This window comes from Ipomoea nil, unplaced genomic scaffold, assembly GCF_001879475.1.
Source record: "Ipomoea nil cultivar Tokyo-kokei standard unplaced genomic scaffold, Asagao_1.1 scaffold3104, whole genome shotgun sequence".
In the NCBI taxonomy this organism is placed as follows: Eukaryota; Viridiplantae; Streptophyta; class Magnoliopsida; order Solanales; family Convolvulaceae; genus Ipomoea; species Ipomoea nil.
The window spans coordinates 1,836,015-1,853,887 of NW_017619532.1; the positions used below are offsets into that span (position 1 = coordinate 1,836,015).

The 17,873-nt window shown below is 32.4% G+C and overlaps 2 protein-coding genes across 3 annotated transcripts; both read left to right on the top strand.

Moving 5' to 3' along the window:
* The first annotated feature begins 10,405 nt into the window (after positions 1-10,405).
* Positions 10,406-11,110, top strand: LOC109166652 (ATP-dependent DNA helicase PIF4-like). The gene has a single exon (XM_019315544.1). The coding sequence runs from the start codon at positions 10,406-10,408 to the stop codon at positions 11,108-11,110; it is 705 nt and encodes a 234-aa protein (XP_019171089.1).
* Positions 11,111-14,116: 3,006 nt separating this feature from the next.
* Positions 14,117-17,467, top strand: LOC109166693 (glutathione S-transferase T1-like). Of its 2 annotated transcripts, XM_019315586.1 has the most exons (7): positions 14,117-14,324; positions 14,462-14,535; positions 14,828-14,888; positions 15,991-16,041; positions 16,165-16,244; positions 16,430-16,635; positions 17,084-17,467. In XM_019315586.1, exons 1-7 carry the CDS (start codon positions 14,260-14,262, stop codon positions 17,243-17,245), a joined length of 699 nt encoding a protein of 232 aa, XP_019171131.1. In that variant the 5' UTR covers positions 14,117-14,259; the 3' UTR covers positions 17,246-17,467. The 2 variants fall into 2 exon arrangements, with proteins under 2 accessions (XP_019171131.1, XP_019171132.1); XM_019315587.1 differs by lacking the exon at positions 15,991-16,041.
* Positions 17,468-17,873: the final 406 nt, after the last annotated feature.

Here is a 17,873-nt window from a genome sequence, read left to right on the forward strand (position 1 = left end):
TATTTTATGTAACTGATTTGGTTAATTGCTATATCTACTTATAAAATGATGTGTATACTATAGGATGGGGAATACTATGTGGCTGCTGAGATTTTGGGGTTAGATTTTGAGGATGGTTGGTACTACTTATCATGCCTGAAACCTGGATGTAATAAGAAACTAAAAGAACAGGAAGGATCACTGCTTTGTACTAAGTGTAAAAAGACTTGTATGATGGGTACAGTTAGATATAAAGTTGTTGTAATTTCTCTTGACAAATATGGAGATGCTCCAATGTTGCTTTGGGATATAGAAGTGGCAGAACTTGTGGGTATTCCTGCTTCAATTTTGTATGCAAAATACAAGGAGGTAAATTCTTCTAATTGGCTCTACAAAATTATTTTCTATACTGTTTATTCTAGGTTTGTACTTATGTTATTTATCACCTACCTAAACAGCTTGATGTTGAAGTGCCACCTGAGTTGGATGCTATAGTTGGAATGAAGATGCTGTTTAAGATCAATTTTAAACTGGCTCTAAAGATGTGTCCCAATTACCCATTCAATGTTGTGAGGGTTGTCAGGGATGAACACTTGCTTAAAACCTATAGTGACAGGTTTGTGGACCATCAAGAGCAGGACTTAATGTCTAGGATGATTGAGGAGGAAACTAACACCGATGCAGTTTCTGAAGTAAGAATTTCAAACCCTAAGCTCTATGATGTTTTTATTATTATGACGGTGACTAATTTGGTTTACTGCTTTTGTTAATAACAGGAAGACTCTATTGGAGTTGAAGTGAATAGTCCTGCCTCTGTCCAGCCCTCACAAAAGGAAGGAGATGACAGTGCTGATAACTCTGGAGCTATTAAAAGGTCACTTTTGGATGAGTTTTCATCATCCAAAAGTATGAAGAAGTTGAATGACTCAGAGATCAAAAAGGAAAAAATGTAATTCGATTCATGGTTGAAAGTGATTGTTGTTAACCGGATACTATCCAGACATATTGACTGTTTTTATCCTAATCCTGTGGTGTGATAATTATTAAACTTTAGTTTTTGGGATATTTTCTAAGTTTTAATTAATGCTTTGATGAGATTGCCTAACTGTTTATTACAATACATTGGTGTATCTACTGTTATTAGAACCTGTTTTGCAGTTTTTCTAATTTTCATTTCAGGTTATTGAGAACAAGGATGATGGATGGCCAAGGTTTTAAAATGAAGACAGAAGGGACAAAATTTGGCAAGGAACTGAGACTTTGTAGATGTAGTTTTGTATAGGTTCCATTAGATATTAAACTTCTACTATAAAAGAGTATATATGTAAGTTACTAAGAATATTTAATCATGACAATTATTTGCAATTAATATTCCAGTTCTAAACTCTTATATCTAAATACCTTGTGCCTAAAAAATAGAGATAGTTTCACTCACCTATTTGCAAAATCTTCTTTTACTCTGTTTGCAACTCTCCAATGCACTTTATGTCCATGCTGGTATCCACCAAAATTTGCTAGCACATTTAAAAAGAAATTAATACCAGTTGCTAAATTCAATCTTTGTAATGTAAAATAAACAGATTATTAAGAGTTACTAAAATTTGTCTTTTCCTGTGATATACAATAAAACAGTTAATGCTCCAGTACCCAATTTGAGAGTACTCACTAAAACAGTAATGCAATTAAGTAAAACAATATTTGAAATCAGTCAAAAGTGTTCAAGTTTTGAGAATGTGGTAAATTTTTTTCAGAACATAAGTACTAATCTTAGGTTAAGCTTCAAAAGAGTCCTTATTGAGAAACTAAGTACTAATCTTAGGTTAGTGCCTAATTATTAATCTACCAAAGCTATTGCTTCCAATAAAACACATTAAAAGAATATTATGACACAGTAAAAGAACATTATACCAGTTTGAACCAAAGAGAAAAAACCAAATAGTTAATTAACATTACTGTGTTAACTCAAACACGGAGAATCTCCTTTAATTAGAAAAATACTTTGATCCTACACCAATCTGACTTCTATAGTGATATAGAATAAAACAATGCACCAAAGTCAAAAAAAAAAAAAAATGAAAACAGTACAAAGTTTTTAAGTTTTGTAAATGTGGTACCATTTAAATGAGAAAGTAGGTACCGTTCTTAGGTCAAGCTTCAGAAAATACTTATCTATCTAAATAGTTTAATTACTCTACCAAATCCCTTAATTGTTCTATACAATTAATTATATAGAACAATTAACTACACTAAGTAATGCAAATGGGATTAAGTAAACGAAATTGCATTCACCAAAAATTATGATATTAGCTTATAATAGTTTTAAAATCTTAATGGATACTGTAAGGAACTAGAAGAATGCAAATAAACCAAGAAGCCCAAAAACTATTGCATTCCTGGGATATTCATCCAACAATCAAAGACACTAGAAATAAAAAAGATGAACTCGGTCTATACTTGAGGACCATTTGTTAAAAAAATTCTGTTTAATTCAAAGTGTCTATTGCCTTACAAAGTAAAGTGAACAAACTTACAAACTATGCAAGTATATGCATACAAACTAATCTAAAGTCAGGAAAATAAAGATAAAATCTTAACCTATTTGCTTATATGACCATAGTGCTTTTAGTGGTCTTTGATTGATGGCTTATTTTCTGCTTGCTGCTCTTCAATTACTCCAGAGCTTGGATTATTTCATTTTAAAAAGAATAAGAAAAAAAAAAAACAGGTTAGAATTTGTGTTCAGAATATTAAATAACAACACCAAGAGGAAAATGATACACTGCCATAACAGAGAATTGAAGAGTATTAGAAGCAAAGAATCAATGTGTGTGTTCAATGTTCTTACAACTTATCTAAAGAAATTGAAGACAATGGAATTATTGGGCTGTGAAGTAAAAGTTAATCATTCTTAGGGAAAGAAACACATTCTTTAAACATTAAATATAATTGATGGCCAGCTATCATTACTATTAAGAGAAAACCCTTCAGTTCCAGTCTTATTCTCAAAATCAATGAAAAAGTTAAATAAACTACAATGAACCCATCTAAAGAAAGCTGTCCCATCTAACTCCAAAAACAGTTTTCCAGTTTGAGACCTCAGCCAAAGAGAAAATTGACATCTACATTTGCAAGTACACACAATAGACAGTACAATGAAGAAAATTACTAAGTCAACAATTATAGGCATCAAAAGGAAACCAAGTGAGGAAAATAAAGGTAAGTTCGAAACTTATCTTTTTCATACTTGAAATGAAGCTGCATTGGATCATCCCTCTTGCTTTGCGATTCTGTTTATGCTCTCCATCTCCTCAAATAACTCAAGTATGTCCATAAAAAACAACATGAAAAAGTAGATTAGAGGTTAGGGTTTGTATGAATAATAATATAGCTATAGCATTTTGAACATGATATTTACACAGTTAACAGTAATTTCACTTGGGTGTTTTTAGAGCAACACTACAAAGAATACGATTTAGAACCCTAATTGCTATGAATCATACAAATATGAAATTAAGAGATTTTATCTATGATTGTCGATCTGCATGCTTAACTATTGTTACCAAACTAAGTAGATTAGATCCAGAAAAATAGCTCAATTTCAGAATGGACAACAGTGATGCATAGGAAACCCTAAACAAATTGACTGAAAATTAAAAGCATACTAACCTTAGTAGTTGAACATTACCTTCACTTCATCGCGATTTCCACCATTAACTGTTATTGAACCCTCCGATCTTTCCCAGAAATGAAAGATTGCGATTATGTAGTGAGAACCGGGGCGATGCGCATCTAGACCTGAGTAGAATTTCTGCGGAAACAATGTTCAATAACAAGAGTTGATTGCGAGATAATGATTAAGGAATGATTTAGATTTAGGCTGGACAGAGAGAGATCGGAAGATCGTTTTGAGATGGGGAAGAATGAGATCTGTTCAGACATACGAAGGAGAAGGGTATTCACACTTCTTCCTCATCTCACACGATTCCGACCGAACAAACATTTAATTATATATATATATATATATATATATATATATATATATATATATATATATATATATATATATATTTATTTATTTATTTATTTATATCTATAAACTATATAAACTATATATTGTTTATAAATAAATAAATATATATATATATATATATATATATATATAGTCTTCATATTATTGAATTTTGAATTGTTATGTGTAATTAATTAGATATATAGTTTTTCATTGTAATGGTATTTATTGTGCACAAAATTTTGTGGACCATGGTATACCTAATAATTTGTCCACTAAATTGTAATCTTTATTTATAGCAATTACAATTTCATGTTTTAGGCTAGCATAAGTAGATTCTCCGTTATGTGTGTTTAATTTATAATATTTTAACTGCTGTAATTAATTTTGTTATTATAGTTTTCTTCATAGTAAAATAGTTGAAATGCTCCATGTCACACCAACTACTTTCTTTTATAATGTTAGGCAAATTTTGACCAATTACAAATTAATGTTGTACAATTGACAAATTAATTATGTTATGTGTAATTCATTTTTACGATTGTTAATAATTTGAATTAATTTTTATTTTAATGTTATATTTTATATCACAGAAAATGATTTCGGCAACTCATCATCAAGGAATAATGCTGCTCAAGGTAAACAGCAACCTACGGCAACTAATCCTTCCCGAATTCCTTTTGGAGGGTGTTTGTCTCAAAATATCACACCATTGAGTAACATTACTAACGGTAAATCCCCTAAGTTGAATTGATATACATTCATTGTGAATTTAATCTATATCCTTATAGTTTTAATTCTGAAAAAATGGCTGTCAAATTAAATTGTATAATTATAATGTAATTAATGGTCCATACCACTTTGCATGGAATTCTTGACCAAAGTTTTTGTCTTCATATGATTGACTTTTTAATATCAACTTATAATTTCTGCTTTACAATAGTTAAACTTCGTATGTTATGGTATACTTTAGTATTACAATAATACTTAGATTGGTATTAATGATATATACTTTATAATTCTAATGGTATTTATTGTGCACAAAATTTTGTGGACCATGGTCTACCTAATAATTGGTCCACTTATTAGGTAATCCTTATTTATAGCAATTACAATTTCTACTTATAGGCTACCATAAGTAATAGCGTTAGGTGCGATTAATTTATAAAATTTTAACTGCTGTAATTACTTTTGTTATTATAGTCTTCTTCATAGTAAACAAGTTGAAAAGCTACAGGTCACACTCACTACTTTCTTTTATAACATTAGCCAAATTTTGAGCAATTACAAATTAATGTTGTGCAATTGACAAATTAATTAGGTTATGTGTGTTAAAAGTAAATATTCAGAATAGTGAATAGAGAGATAATGGAGAAAGGGGGAATCATGTCTTCATTCATCTGTCCAACTTCCATTACACATACAATACATATATATAATACCGAATAATAATGACATACATAATGAGACATTAATATGTCTGTTACAAATGTTACAAAATAATGGCCACCATTAATATTTATAACAATGTGTACTTAATTTTTACGATTGTTAATTATTGGAATTAATTCTTATTTTAATGTTATATTTTATATCACAGCAAATTATTTCGACAACTCATCATCAAGGACTAATGCTGCTCAAGGTAAAGAGCAACCTACGCCAACTAATCCTTCCCGAATTCCTTTTGGAGGTTGTTTGTCTCAAAATATCACACCATTGAGTAACATCATTAACGGTAAATCTCCTAAGATGAATTGATATACATTCATTGTGAATTTAAATATCCTTATACTTTTAATTCTTAAACAATGTTTGTCAAATTAAATGTTATAATTAGAATGTAATTCATGGTCCATACAACTCTGCGTGCAATTCTAATTGCACTAATTTGTCTTCATATGGTTTACTTTTTAATATCAATTTATAATTTTTGCTTTACAATGGTTAAATTTCTTTTGTTATGTGTAATTAATTGATTAGATTGGTATTAGTGAATAATGATATATACTTTTTAATTCTAATGGTGTTTAGTGTGCACAAAGTTGTGTGGACCATGGTCTACCTGCTGTAATTACTTTTTTTATTATAGTCTTCTTCATAGTAAAGAAGCTGAAAAGCTCCAGGTCACACCCACTACTTTCTTTTATAATATTAGCCAAATTTTTAGCAATTACATATTAATGTTGTGCAATTGACAAATTATTTATGTTATGTGTACTTAATTTTTACGATTTTTAATTCTTGGAATTAATTCTTATTTTAATGTTATATTTTATATCACAGCAAATTATTTCGGCAACTCATCATTTAGGAATAATGCTGCTCAAGGTAAACTGCAACCTACAGCAACTAATCCTTCCCGAATTCCTTTTGGAGGATGTTTGTCTCAAAATATCACACCATTGAGTAACATCACTAACGGTAAATCCCCTAAGATGAATTGATATACATTCATTGTGAATTTAAATATCCTTATAGTTTTAATTCTTAAAAATTGTTTGTCAAATTAAATGTTATAATTATAATGTAACTCATGGTCCATAGAACTCTGCGTGGAATTGTAATTGCACTAATTTGTCTTCATATTATTTACATTTTAATATCAATTTCTAATTTTTTCTTTACAATAGTTAAATTTCTTTTGTTATGTGTAATTAATTGATTAGATTGGTATTAATGATATATACTTTTTAATTCTAATGGTATTTAGGGTGCACAAATTTTTGTGGACCATGGTCTACCTAATAATTTTTCCACTAAAATATAATACTTATACAGTGAAATTACAATTTCATCTTCTCGGCTAGCATAAGTAATAATGTTAGGTGTACTTAATTTATAATATTTTAACTTCTGTAATTTATTTTGTTATTATGTGCTACCAACTACTTTTTTTTATAATTCCCTAAAATGTAGGTATTTAAATTAATTGTGGCTTTAAATATCGTTATACTTTAAATTCGTCTAATATTACGTATGTGTACAGTAGGTTCGTCCAAGACACAAATATGCTCAAGCAATTGCCAGCGATTTGTTTTTGGAGATAAACAAAAACCTGCATCGACCATAACACAAGATGAATTTGCAATTCGTAAACCATTACATAACTTTGCAATTGTCGAAGACCATGTAACAAAAAGAGACTTGCTATCTGCCTTTGAAGATGAATGTAACCCTAAAATGATCGAAGCCCCAAATCAGTACATAGCAGGTAATAAGATAATTTGCTGATTTTTAAACAACTATAAGAAAAGTAAAATTGCAAACCTTCAACTATTAAAATTGATTTATAAATGTATTTGTAATTTCAGATGCGGATATATCGATTAACGATGTAAGGCAGACCTCGGATATTGGAACATCCTCTGGTCAACAACATGGTATGTATAGTTGGTTTATAACTGCATAAAATATCAATCAGTATATAATTTTGTATATATTTGGTTGCAGGTCAATACTGCGATTTTGGTGATGCAACAAATAAATGCGTCCATTGTGGGGCTCTGTTTTGGTTTGAAGAAAGGAAGAAGAATTTGTCAACAAAAGCATCGCCACTGTTTATGTTGTGTTGCAACAATGGGAAGATCAAGTTGCCAGAGAATAAGTTGCCACCAAAAGGTATATTTGATCTCTTTTTCGGCAATGACGAATTATCAAAAGAATTTTTACACAACATCAAGACATACAACAACATGTTCTGCTTCACATCCATGGGAGGAAAAATTGACAAGAACGTGAACAAGGGAGGCGCATCTCCAATTTTTCGATTAAGTGGACAAAACTATCACCTAATGGGCACTCTACTTCCAGAAGAAGGCAAAGAACCTCATTTTGCTCAGTTATACATATACGACACGGCAAATGAAAAGAACAACCGTATAAATGCTGTGAGGTAAACAAGTTTGCGTAATTACACATTAAATACTATTGGTTATCTAAATAAATATCAATGCAAAGTTTTTGTTGTTGTAGGGGTAGTGGTGAGCAAGATGACATTCATGTAGAAATAGTGAATGTCATTCAGAAAGACCTCGATGAAAATAATGTTTTGGTTAAGTCTTTTCGGATGGCTATGTCTGAGCTGGATATTAACCCATGCGCTGAAGTAAAAATAAAGTTGTTGGGAAAACGAACTAAAGATGCGAGGACATATAATCTGCTGCAAGTGTCTGAAGTAGCAGCTTTAGTTGTGGGAGATTTGGATACCAGTATTGGCGAGCGTGATATTATTGTTCAATCTAAGGGTGGCCACCTACAGAGGATAAGTGAATTAAATCATTCATACTTACCACTGCAATACCCTCTTTTGTTTCCATATGGCGAAGACAGTTATCGGGAAGACATTGCATTCGCGAACGTAGTAGGCAAGCGTTCTTCAAGTGGTAGGTAGAGGATTAGTCCCAGGGAGTTTTTTTGCTACCGCATACAGTCTAGACAGTCAGCTCCGAGTACCATACTATTTGCAAAGCGGTTGTTCCAACAGTTTGTTGTAGATGGATACACAATGGTTAGGTCTGGAAGACTAATTTATATAAGGACACACCAAAAAAGCCTAAGGTGTGAGAGTTACAGTGGATTGACTGATGCTTTAACAAGGGGTGAATTAAGCCCTGCAGCCCAAGGTCGCAGAATAATACTACCTTCAAGTTTTACGGGTGGTGCTAGATACATGATACAAAACTACCAAGATGCAATGGCAATATGTAGATGGATTGGATACCCAGATTTATTTATAACCTTTACATGCAATCCAAAGTGGCCTGAGGTGCAACGCTTTTTAAAAGATCAAAGGTTGAAGGCAGAAGATCGGCCGGACATAATTTGCCGCTTATTCAAGATGAAGTTGGATGCCTTGATAGCTGATTATCGAAAGAATAAACTATTTGGCCCTATGGCGGGAGGTAATATTTGTTATTTTATTTTAAATCAAGTTTGTTACAATTTTATTTAATTACTTAACCTTATGATGTTTATGTCTATGTTGTTGCAGTCATATATACCATTGAGTTTCAAAAGCGAGGTCTTCCGCATGCTCATATATTACTTTTTTTTGGAGAAAAGTAAAGAAGTTAGGCAAGTTGTTACTCTAGACAACATAATTTGCGCAGAGATTCCAGATGAAAAGAAAGATGCAGAGTATTACCAAGCGGTAGAGGAATTTATGCTGCATGGTCCATGTGGAAAAGCGAGGACCAATTCTCCATGTATGGTAAATGCGCGATGCTCTAAACATTTTCCTAAGAGATTTGTTGAGAGTTCTACATTTGATGACGATGGTTACCCGGTATATAGAAGGAGAGACAATGGCAGTATAGTTACAAAGAACGAGATCGCCTTGGACAACAGGCATGTGGTACCGCACAATAGATATTTATTGCTCAAGTATAAGGCTCATATAAATGTCGAGTGGTGCAACCAGTCACGGTCAATCAAGTACCTGTTCAAGTATGTTAACAACGGTCATGATCAGGTGACAACCGAATTTTACGAAACAGGAAATGATGACGAGAATGGCAAAGCAATAGATGAGATAAATATGTACTATGACTGTAGGTACATATCCCCATGTGAAGCGGTTTGGCGTCTGTTTGGTTTTGATATACAGCTTAGGGCGTCTTCAGTGGAAAGGTTAAGCTTTCACCTTCCTAATCAACAGAGTATGATATTTGCAGATGATGATGCTGTTGGGAACATTGTTAATAGACCTACCATAGCACAAAGCATGTTTTTGGAATGGTTTGAAGCAAATAAAACATACCCCGATGCAAGAGAACTTACTTATGTTGAGATGCCAACACGATTAGTTTGGAAGAAAGACCTTAGAAAATAGCAGCCACAGAAGAAAGGCTTCTCAATCGGACGTATATTCTATGTCCCGCCAGCTACTGGTGAAATTTTCTATTTGAGGTGTTTGCTGAATAAAATCCGTGGCCCTAAAAGTTATGAAGATATTAGGACTGTAAATGGGGTGCAATATGACTCATTCCGAGATGCGTGTTATGCAAGGGGTTTAGTTGATGATGATAACGAATATGTTGATGCAACAGATGAAGCCAGTAATTGGGCGTCAGCAGATCAACTGAGGAGATTGTTTGTGACATTGCTAATGAACAGTTGCATGGGGAAACCGGAAATAGTTTGGCATGCTGTGTGGCAACATCTATCAGACGATGCACAATTCAACGTCCGTAGACAACTGCAAAACAGAGGTAATCGTACATTTTTCAATTTATTTTATTCTTACTGATAACCCAATATTATGTCAAGTTTAACGTAGGTGTGTTATAACACCAAATTTTTATATATACTTATGCAGATTTTGTGTTGACCGATTCGCACAAGATGAACTTTGCCTTAATAGAGATTGAGAAGCTATTATCTACTCATGGTAAGAGTTTGAAGGACTATCCTGAAATGCCAACGGAAAATTTTGGTGCCTTAAACGTTATTGCAAATAGGTTTATTCAAGAAGAATTAGCATACGATTGTGGCGAACAGGAGAAAGAGAATCAGGAATTGGTAAGGCAGTTAACAGAAGAACAAAAGGTCATATACAATGAAGTGTTAATTGACATTGATCGCCAGGAAGGGGGGTTATTCTTCGTTTATGGTTATGGAGGGACCGGTAAGACTTTCTTGTGGCGAGCACTTTCTTCCGCATTAAGGTCTAAGAGTGAAATAGTGTTAAATGTTGCCTCTAGCGGCATAGTTTCGCTTTTATTACCTGGTGGGAGGACTGCACATTCTCGGTTTGCTATACCAATAGCTGTTAATGAAGATTCCACATGCAACATACGTCACGGCAGTGAACTGGCAGAGCTACTTGTGCAAACCAAGTTGATAATATGGGATGAAGCCCCAATGATGCATAAATTCTGTTTTGAAGCCCTAGACCGAACTATGCGGGATCTGTTGCGCTTCATAAATCCAAGGAGTTCTGATATGACATTTGGTGGTAAAACAGTTGTTTTTGGGGGCGATTTCAGGCAAATTTTACCAGTCATTCCAAAGGGTACTAGACCGGATATAGTTCGAGCGAGCATTAGCTCATCTTATCTCTGGAAATCCTGTAAAGTCTTAAGGCTTACTAAGAATCTAGGTTTGAGAAGTGTTCAATAAGAAAATGAGTGCAAGGAGATCGAGGAATTTGCAAAATGGATAGCTAATATAGGTGACGGAATTATTGGTAGTCAACTTGATGGTGAGTCCGAGATTACTGTTCCAGAACATTTGTTGTTGAAGTGCGAGGATGACCCTATTGCTACAATTGTTGATAGCACATTCCCTAATTTCCGACTGGGAATTGCCGATTTGTCATATCTTAATGATAGTGCAATTTTAGCTCCAACATTGGATGTGGTAGATGCCGTTAACCAATACATGAATGATCATAATCCGGCTGAGGGTAAGACATACTTGAGTTTTGATTCTGTGTGTAAGTCAGATGCAAATGTTGACATGTTAGCGGATTTGCACACTTCGGAATTCTTGAATGCCTTGAGATCTTCTGGAGTACCAAATCATGCTTTGACATTGAAAGTTGGATCACCTGTTATGCTATTGCGAAATATTGATCACACACTAGGATTATGCAACGGTACAAGGTTGATTGTTACAAGGTTGGCTGACCATGTGTTGGAAGGCAAGATCATGTGCGGTACAAATGCAGGAACCACAGTATTGATTCCTAGAATGTCACTTACACTGTTAGATCCAAGATTGCCTTTCAAATTTCAACGAAAACAATTCCATTTGATGTTATCCTATGCCATGACAATCAACAAAAGTCAAGGACAAACGCTTGCTAAAGTGGGGTTGTTGTTGAAAAAACCTGTCTTTAACCATGGACAATTGTACGTAGCTGTTTCAAGAGTTAGTAACCCCAGGGGTTTGAAAATTTTGATTTGCGGGGAAAGTGTACCATGTCTTAGTACGACTAAAAATGTTGTGTACAAAGAAGTCTTCAATAATGTATAATAACATTCCAGAATTTATTATTTAAAATTTAGTATTTTTTTAGATACTAGGTTTCTTATTCTTATTATATTATACGTAATATTCTATGTACTATATAGGTAGCCATGCATCACATTGTTTCAACAATGAAGTCTTCAACAATGTCTAATAAAATTACTATATTCATCAATGTGTAATAAAATCACAAGTTTTTCATTTCACATTTAATAGTCAGGTTCAAATAACTATATTCTATACTGTATATATATCATACTATATATATAGCCGCGCATCGCGCGGGTGCACCTACTAGTAATGAATATAACTAATTATCAATTACCACATCAGAGTAAAAGTAATGGAATAGAAATAGAGAATATATGTAGTAAAACTCTTTTAAAATATCCAATTTTTTTATTCTATTATCCCGCTGGATAGGGATAGGGAGAGAAGATACGACTTTTTCATTTTTAGACTTTTTTTTTTTTTGGGTATATTAGTGTGACAAAATGATTGAGCATTTGATAAAAAAAATGATTGAGCCTAATGTTAAAAATATTTAAAAATAAAAATATATACTAATAAAAAAGTAAATTTAAAATATTTTTTTAACCCCTAAATATGCGAAAAAAAAATAATAATTCAAGCACGTGAGCCAATAATTTTTTATTAAAATTAATATATAATTACTATTAAATATGGTATGATTATATTGTGATGATATTTACTTTAATTATTTTTATTTTTATTTTTAAAAGAAATGATTTTCTTTCATTAGTCTTGACGGGAGACCAAACGAATTGTAATAAAATGACAACAATTTTGTCAAATTAAAATATAATGTATAATATTTTAAATTTGACGTAAAAATATATTAGTTTTAATAATTCAAACACAAATCAAGACTTAAGGTAATAGTTTGTGGCCTGACTTGATGTCGCGACAAAAGATGGAGGTTTACGATTTACTTCTGTAGTGACTCTAAAGATTGGATCTTGTAAATTTAAAATTAGTCCGATGAAACTGAAAATCCTAGAATCGCTTAAGCATAACAGAAATCATATTGTAATTGATCTACAAAAATAATTGACTATTATTTTTATTTTTTACTTTTCTTCGCCCAATAAAAATTATACTTCATCGGTCTAATTTTATCTATCTTACTTACTATTTATTGGTCAAACAAAATTCTTTTTTTCATTTTTTATTTCTATTAGCATTTTTTTATAATTTTAAAATTTAATTTTTGTGTATTTAATAGCATTTTAAATATAATTTCTAAATATATAAATTTTAGATACTAATTTTAAACTTAATATTATAAAAAATTAAACTGTAAATAACTTCAGCACATAAATGAGTCAGAGGGATTATTTATGAGTTCTACTACATGTACTTTCAAATTCTATTCCCTCACTTTTATAACATGAGAAACAAAGATTGACTATTTTCATCATTTGAGTTCCAGTAAATGTGTGTACATGTGAGAAGGAATAAGAAATGGAATTGAATGTAATATTTTCAAATATTGAACGAAAGTGACTGAAAATATAATTTTGAGTTAATACCCAAAATCGTCCTTGACTATAGTGGTTTTTCTCAATTTCGTCCTAAACGACTTTGGTGACCTAATATTGTCCCACACTTTTGTGTTTCGCTCAATTTAGTCCCAGATTTTCGTGTTTTTGCTCAATTTAGTCCCTCATTTGTTATTCTGTCCATTTGGTGTTAAATAAATAAACAATTCAGTAATTTTAATAGTGGCATCTCTTTACTCATAAACATGTGAACTGCGAAATCTTTTTTTTTTTTTTACGAATTACTCCCGGAATTACTTCTAAAACTGCGAATATAAAATTTGATTTGCAAGTCCGGGAGTAATTTTGGGTGTAATTCGTACAAGAAAGAGAAATTTCGCACTTCACAAGTTGAAAGTAAAGAGAGATCAATATTGACATTACTGAATTGTCCCTTTATTTAACACCAATTTGACGGAATAACAAATGGAGGACTAAATTGAGCAAAACACAAAAGTCTGAGACGATATTAGGTCACCAAAATCGTTTAGGACGAAATTGAGAAAAACCACTATAGTCGATGACGATTTTGGGAATTAACTCATATAATTTTACAGACAACAATCACATCAATGGGTCTCACTCACCATTGCTCAAAACTCAAAAGTCATAGGTTGTGGCCTGCGGATTGCTGGAGTCGTCCGTCGTTCCCACTTTAAATCCCGCAATCGAACGCCACAATTTCAAAATATATCGAAATCTCCAATTCAGTTATCGCCGCCGGAGAGAGAAGAGATGACGTTGAAACTGTATGTTGATCGTATGTCCCAGCCTTCTCGTGCTCTTCTCATTTTCTGCAAGTAAGATTCTCCTCTTCGCTCTTGCTATAACTCCACAATCTCGCAGCCTTGGAGGATTTAATTTCGATTTTTTGTTCGAATCATATCACTTTTTTGGTTTAATTTGTGTAAAAATTAATGTTTGTTGAACTGTGTAGGGCAAATGGGATAGAGTTTGAAGAAGTCCAAATAGAGCTCTCTAAAGCCCAGCATCGAACTCCCGAATTCGGAGGTTTGCCTTTTTCATTATTTTATTTTAATCCTCCAATTTTTTTATTAATAAATTTCGTACTTTCTTTTAATATTTTATTTTTCAAGTTACAATATGAATTTTTATATTTTTATTATATAAGGATATTTAATTGTTTATATTAAATTATTAATTATTCCTAATAACTTATTTTTCATAAACCAAACAATGAAGTAAATATCCAATTTCTTATTAAATATTTTTTACGAACCTGTAAATGTGTAACTGTTATAATTCTCTAGATAATATTTTTTTTTGTATTTTTTTATTACAGAAATTAACCCCATGAAACAAGTGCCTGCGATGGTGGATGGAGACTTCACGCTGTTTGAAAGGTGATACTTTCTTAATTTGGTGGAAGAAATAATTTTTTATAAAGAGTGTTTGATAAATGATGGATTCAGTCAATTTTTTGACGAATTTGCCCCATTTTAGCTATTTGATGGTAAACAACGGAATTCATTAGCAAATTGAGGTCAAAAGTCGCTTTTTTAGCTAAGCAAATTGCATTTATTTAGATTAAAAATTATTTGACTCACTACCAAGTGGTTTGTAGTCCATTGATATCGGGTTGCTCCCCTAAGTGGGATGTGTAAGGTTCAAATCTTAGTTGAGGCAATAGTGTGTATATGTAGGGTATCCCTTTCCTTATAATAATAAAAAAAATTTATTTGACCCACTAATTTATATTTATATAATATTACTCTAATTTATAGAGTTAATTCCATTTTTGGTCTTAGATTTATAAGTGACATTTCACTTTTTTAGTCCTTTTTTTATTAAAACATCTTCATTTAGTCTTACTATAATTGTGGCAGGACTATTTTTAGTCTTCCTTCAACAAAACTGTTGAAATGTCGTTAAATACAAAAGACATTTCAATCTTTTTTATACAAAGTATGTTGAACCACTATATTTTTTATGTTTATTTAAAAAAAAAAAACCATAATTTAAGACCGAAATATCCTTGTATTTAACGATATTTAAACTACTTTGTTGATAAAGGACAAAAAAAAATGATCATGCCACAATAATACTAGAACCGAAAATGAATGTTCTAATAAAAAAGGACTTAAAGTAGATTGCCACTTATAAATCTAGGACCACAGAAACATTTTTTTTACATGTAGCTTATACTATCAGTTGGTCAGAATATCTAGCAAAATCCGTTATTAGCTAATACAATTCAATATCTGTTAATTAATTGCTAATAAGCACCTAACTTCCACATTCTCACAAGTGTGGCATTTCATATCCATTTAGCAAATTGGGTATGCAGTAGTTCATAGGTTCTAAAACTCACCCCACAACAGTCCAAATAACACCAAAACTTCCAAAACAAGATTGGAATAATGAAAGGAAAATATGAACTCTTCTTTGAGCTTTATGATGACCTTTGAGTAACATGTGTTCTAACAAATGCTATGTTTTTTCCAGTCATGCAATTCTCAAATATCTTGCTTGTGCAAATAATGTTGCTGATCATTGGTGAGTTTAGTTTCTTATGTTTTTTTCCCCGTAAATTCCTGATTATAATGTTTTAAATAATGACATTTTATACCATATGGAAATGACATTAATTTCTACTGCCCAACACATTTTCTTTGAAAGGTACCCAGCTGATCTACGCGAAAGAGCAATGGTAGACTCGGTGTTAGACTGGCACCACTCTAACTTACGCCGTGGCTCAGGTTCTTTTCTTTGTTATTTGTTCTTCCACTTTTAGTTTTCAATTTTAGAGTTAATTCACATTTAGTCCAAAAATTTCAGTAGGATGAAGTTATGTGAACATTTAATTTTAGCAAGAGTGAATAAGTTGTTTATATTTTTGTGTATGAAGATCACTACATTTACAATTGTTACCTTGTTTTGGCAGTTGGGTATCTTTTGAATGGTACATTTGCACCTGCATTAGGCTTGCCTTTAAACTCACAAGCAGCAGCTGAAGGCGAGAAACTGCTGTCTGCTTCCCTTAACAAGATTGACTCCTTCTGGCTCCAGGGAAATGGAAAATTTCTACTCGGAAATACCCAACCTTCCATTGCAGACCTTAGCTTAATTTGTGAAATAACAGAACTACAGGTATGGAAATCCCTTTTTTTTCCTGCTTTTTGTCTGAAGGTATGTACTCTGTAGGATTTATGAATATGATCAGTGTTGTAAAAATCGGCCTAGCCCCTAGGCGGCTTTTAGTTGGCTGGCCGACTAGGCGCCGCCGAGTTGGGCACCCAACTTTTTGTCTGCTTGGTTGCTTCTCTTCTATATTCCTCCAGCCATGTACTCAACTAACCATCTAACATATGTAGTTGACTAATTTGTGGGATTATAATAGTCTAACAATTCATAGCACTGAGTAGGAAAAGTGGAGACGATATATTCGAATTACTCGACCGCCTAGGCGCTAGTCAAGCGCCCGATAAAGAAGTGATCTGCTATGCCTTTGTATATATGCTGCGACAATTATATCAAAACCTTTTAAAGTTGGTAATTATATCATTTTTCTTGAGGCAAAAAACTGTTTGCAATTCAGGTTGTGGATGAGAAGGATCATGACAGAATACTAAGCCCATTCAAGAAAGTTGTGAAATGGATTGAAGATGTGAAGGAAGCAACTGCTCCACATTTTGATGAAGTGCACACCACACTTTATAATGTCAAAGAGATGATGAAGCAGCAACGATCTGAGAAGTGAAGTAAGCAAATTAAACAACATTTGGATATGTAGCTTGCTCGTTAAAGTACTTAAACCCTGATTGTCCCCATTCCTCAGGAATATAATGCAAGCAAGCCTTGTTCCTTAAGTAATAAATCCACATGCATTTGAGACAGTGATGTGAGATGCTTAATCTTATCAATATAATTCATGTGTGCTATTTTTCTGTTGTATAAGTAAACATGATGTCCATGTTTTTTACATGTTACTAATGTATGCTTACAATAAATGTTATTGTAGCCCCAAAAGGGATTGTCGAGTAAAGTGGAGTATGATTTTCATATATTAAGGTCATGAGTTTGATTCTTGTCAATATCTTTTTAGTTAAGTCTAGATTACAAGATATTTTTAGTATGATTTACTTCTCCTGTATGACTTGTGGACTAACAACATTGGGAGTAGGGTTTATCTAGACGGCAAGTTTGAAGTTGTCATTAAAAGTCAAAATGGGGGACCAGTTGTAGCATTTTTCAATGTTGTGTTTTATACTAATTTTGTCATCTTGATGTGGTTTCTGTATTTGGCATGTGTGTGTGATTGTGATCTGTATGCAATCACATCTCATAAATAATAAGGTTATTCTTATTTCTGTAATACTTTTTTACTT

Coding starts and splice junctions, on each gene's coding strand:
- LOC109166652 (XM_019315544.1), top strand. CDS start 10,406: ATGCCAACGGAAAATTTTGGTGCCTTAAACGTTATTGCAAATAGGTTT.
- LOC109166693 (XM_019315586.1), top strand. CDS start 14,260: ATGACGTTGAAACTGTATGTTGATCGTATGTCCCAGCCTTCTCGTGCT. Junction 14,325..14,461: donor GCTCTTCTCATTTTCTGCAA/GTAAGATTCTCC, acceptor TGAACTGTGTAG/GGCAAATGGGATAGAGTTTG. Junction 14,889..15,990: donor GACTTCACGCTGTTTGAAAG/GTGATACTTTCT, acceptor TGTTTTTTCCAG/TCATGCAATTCTCAAATATC.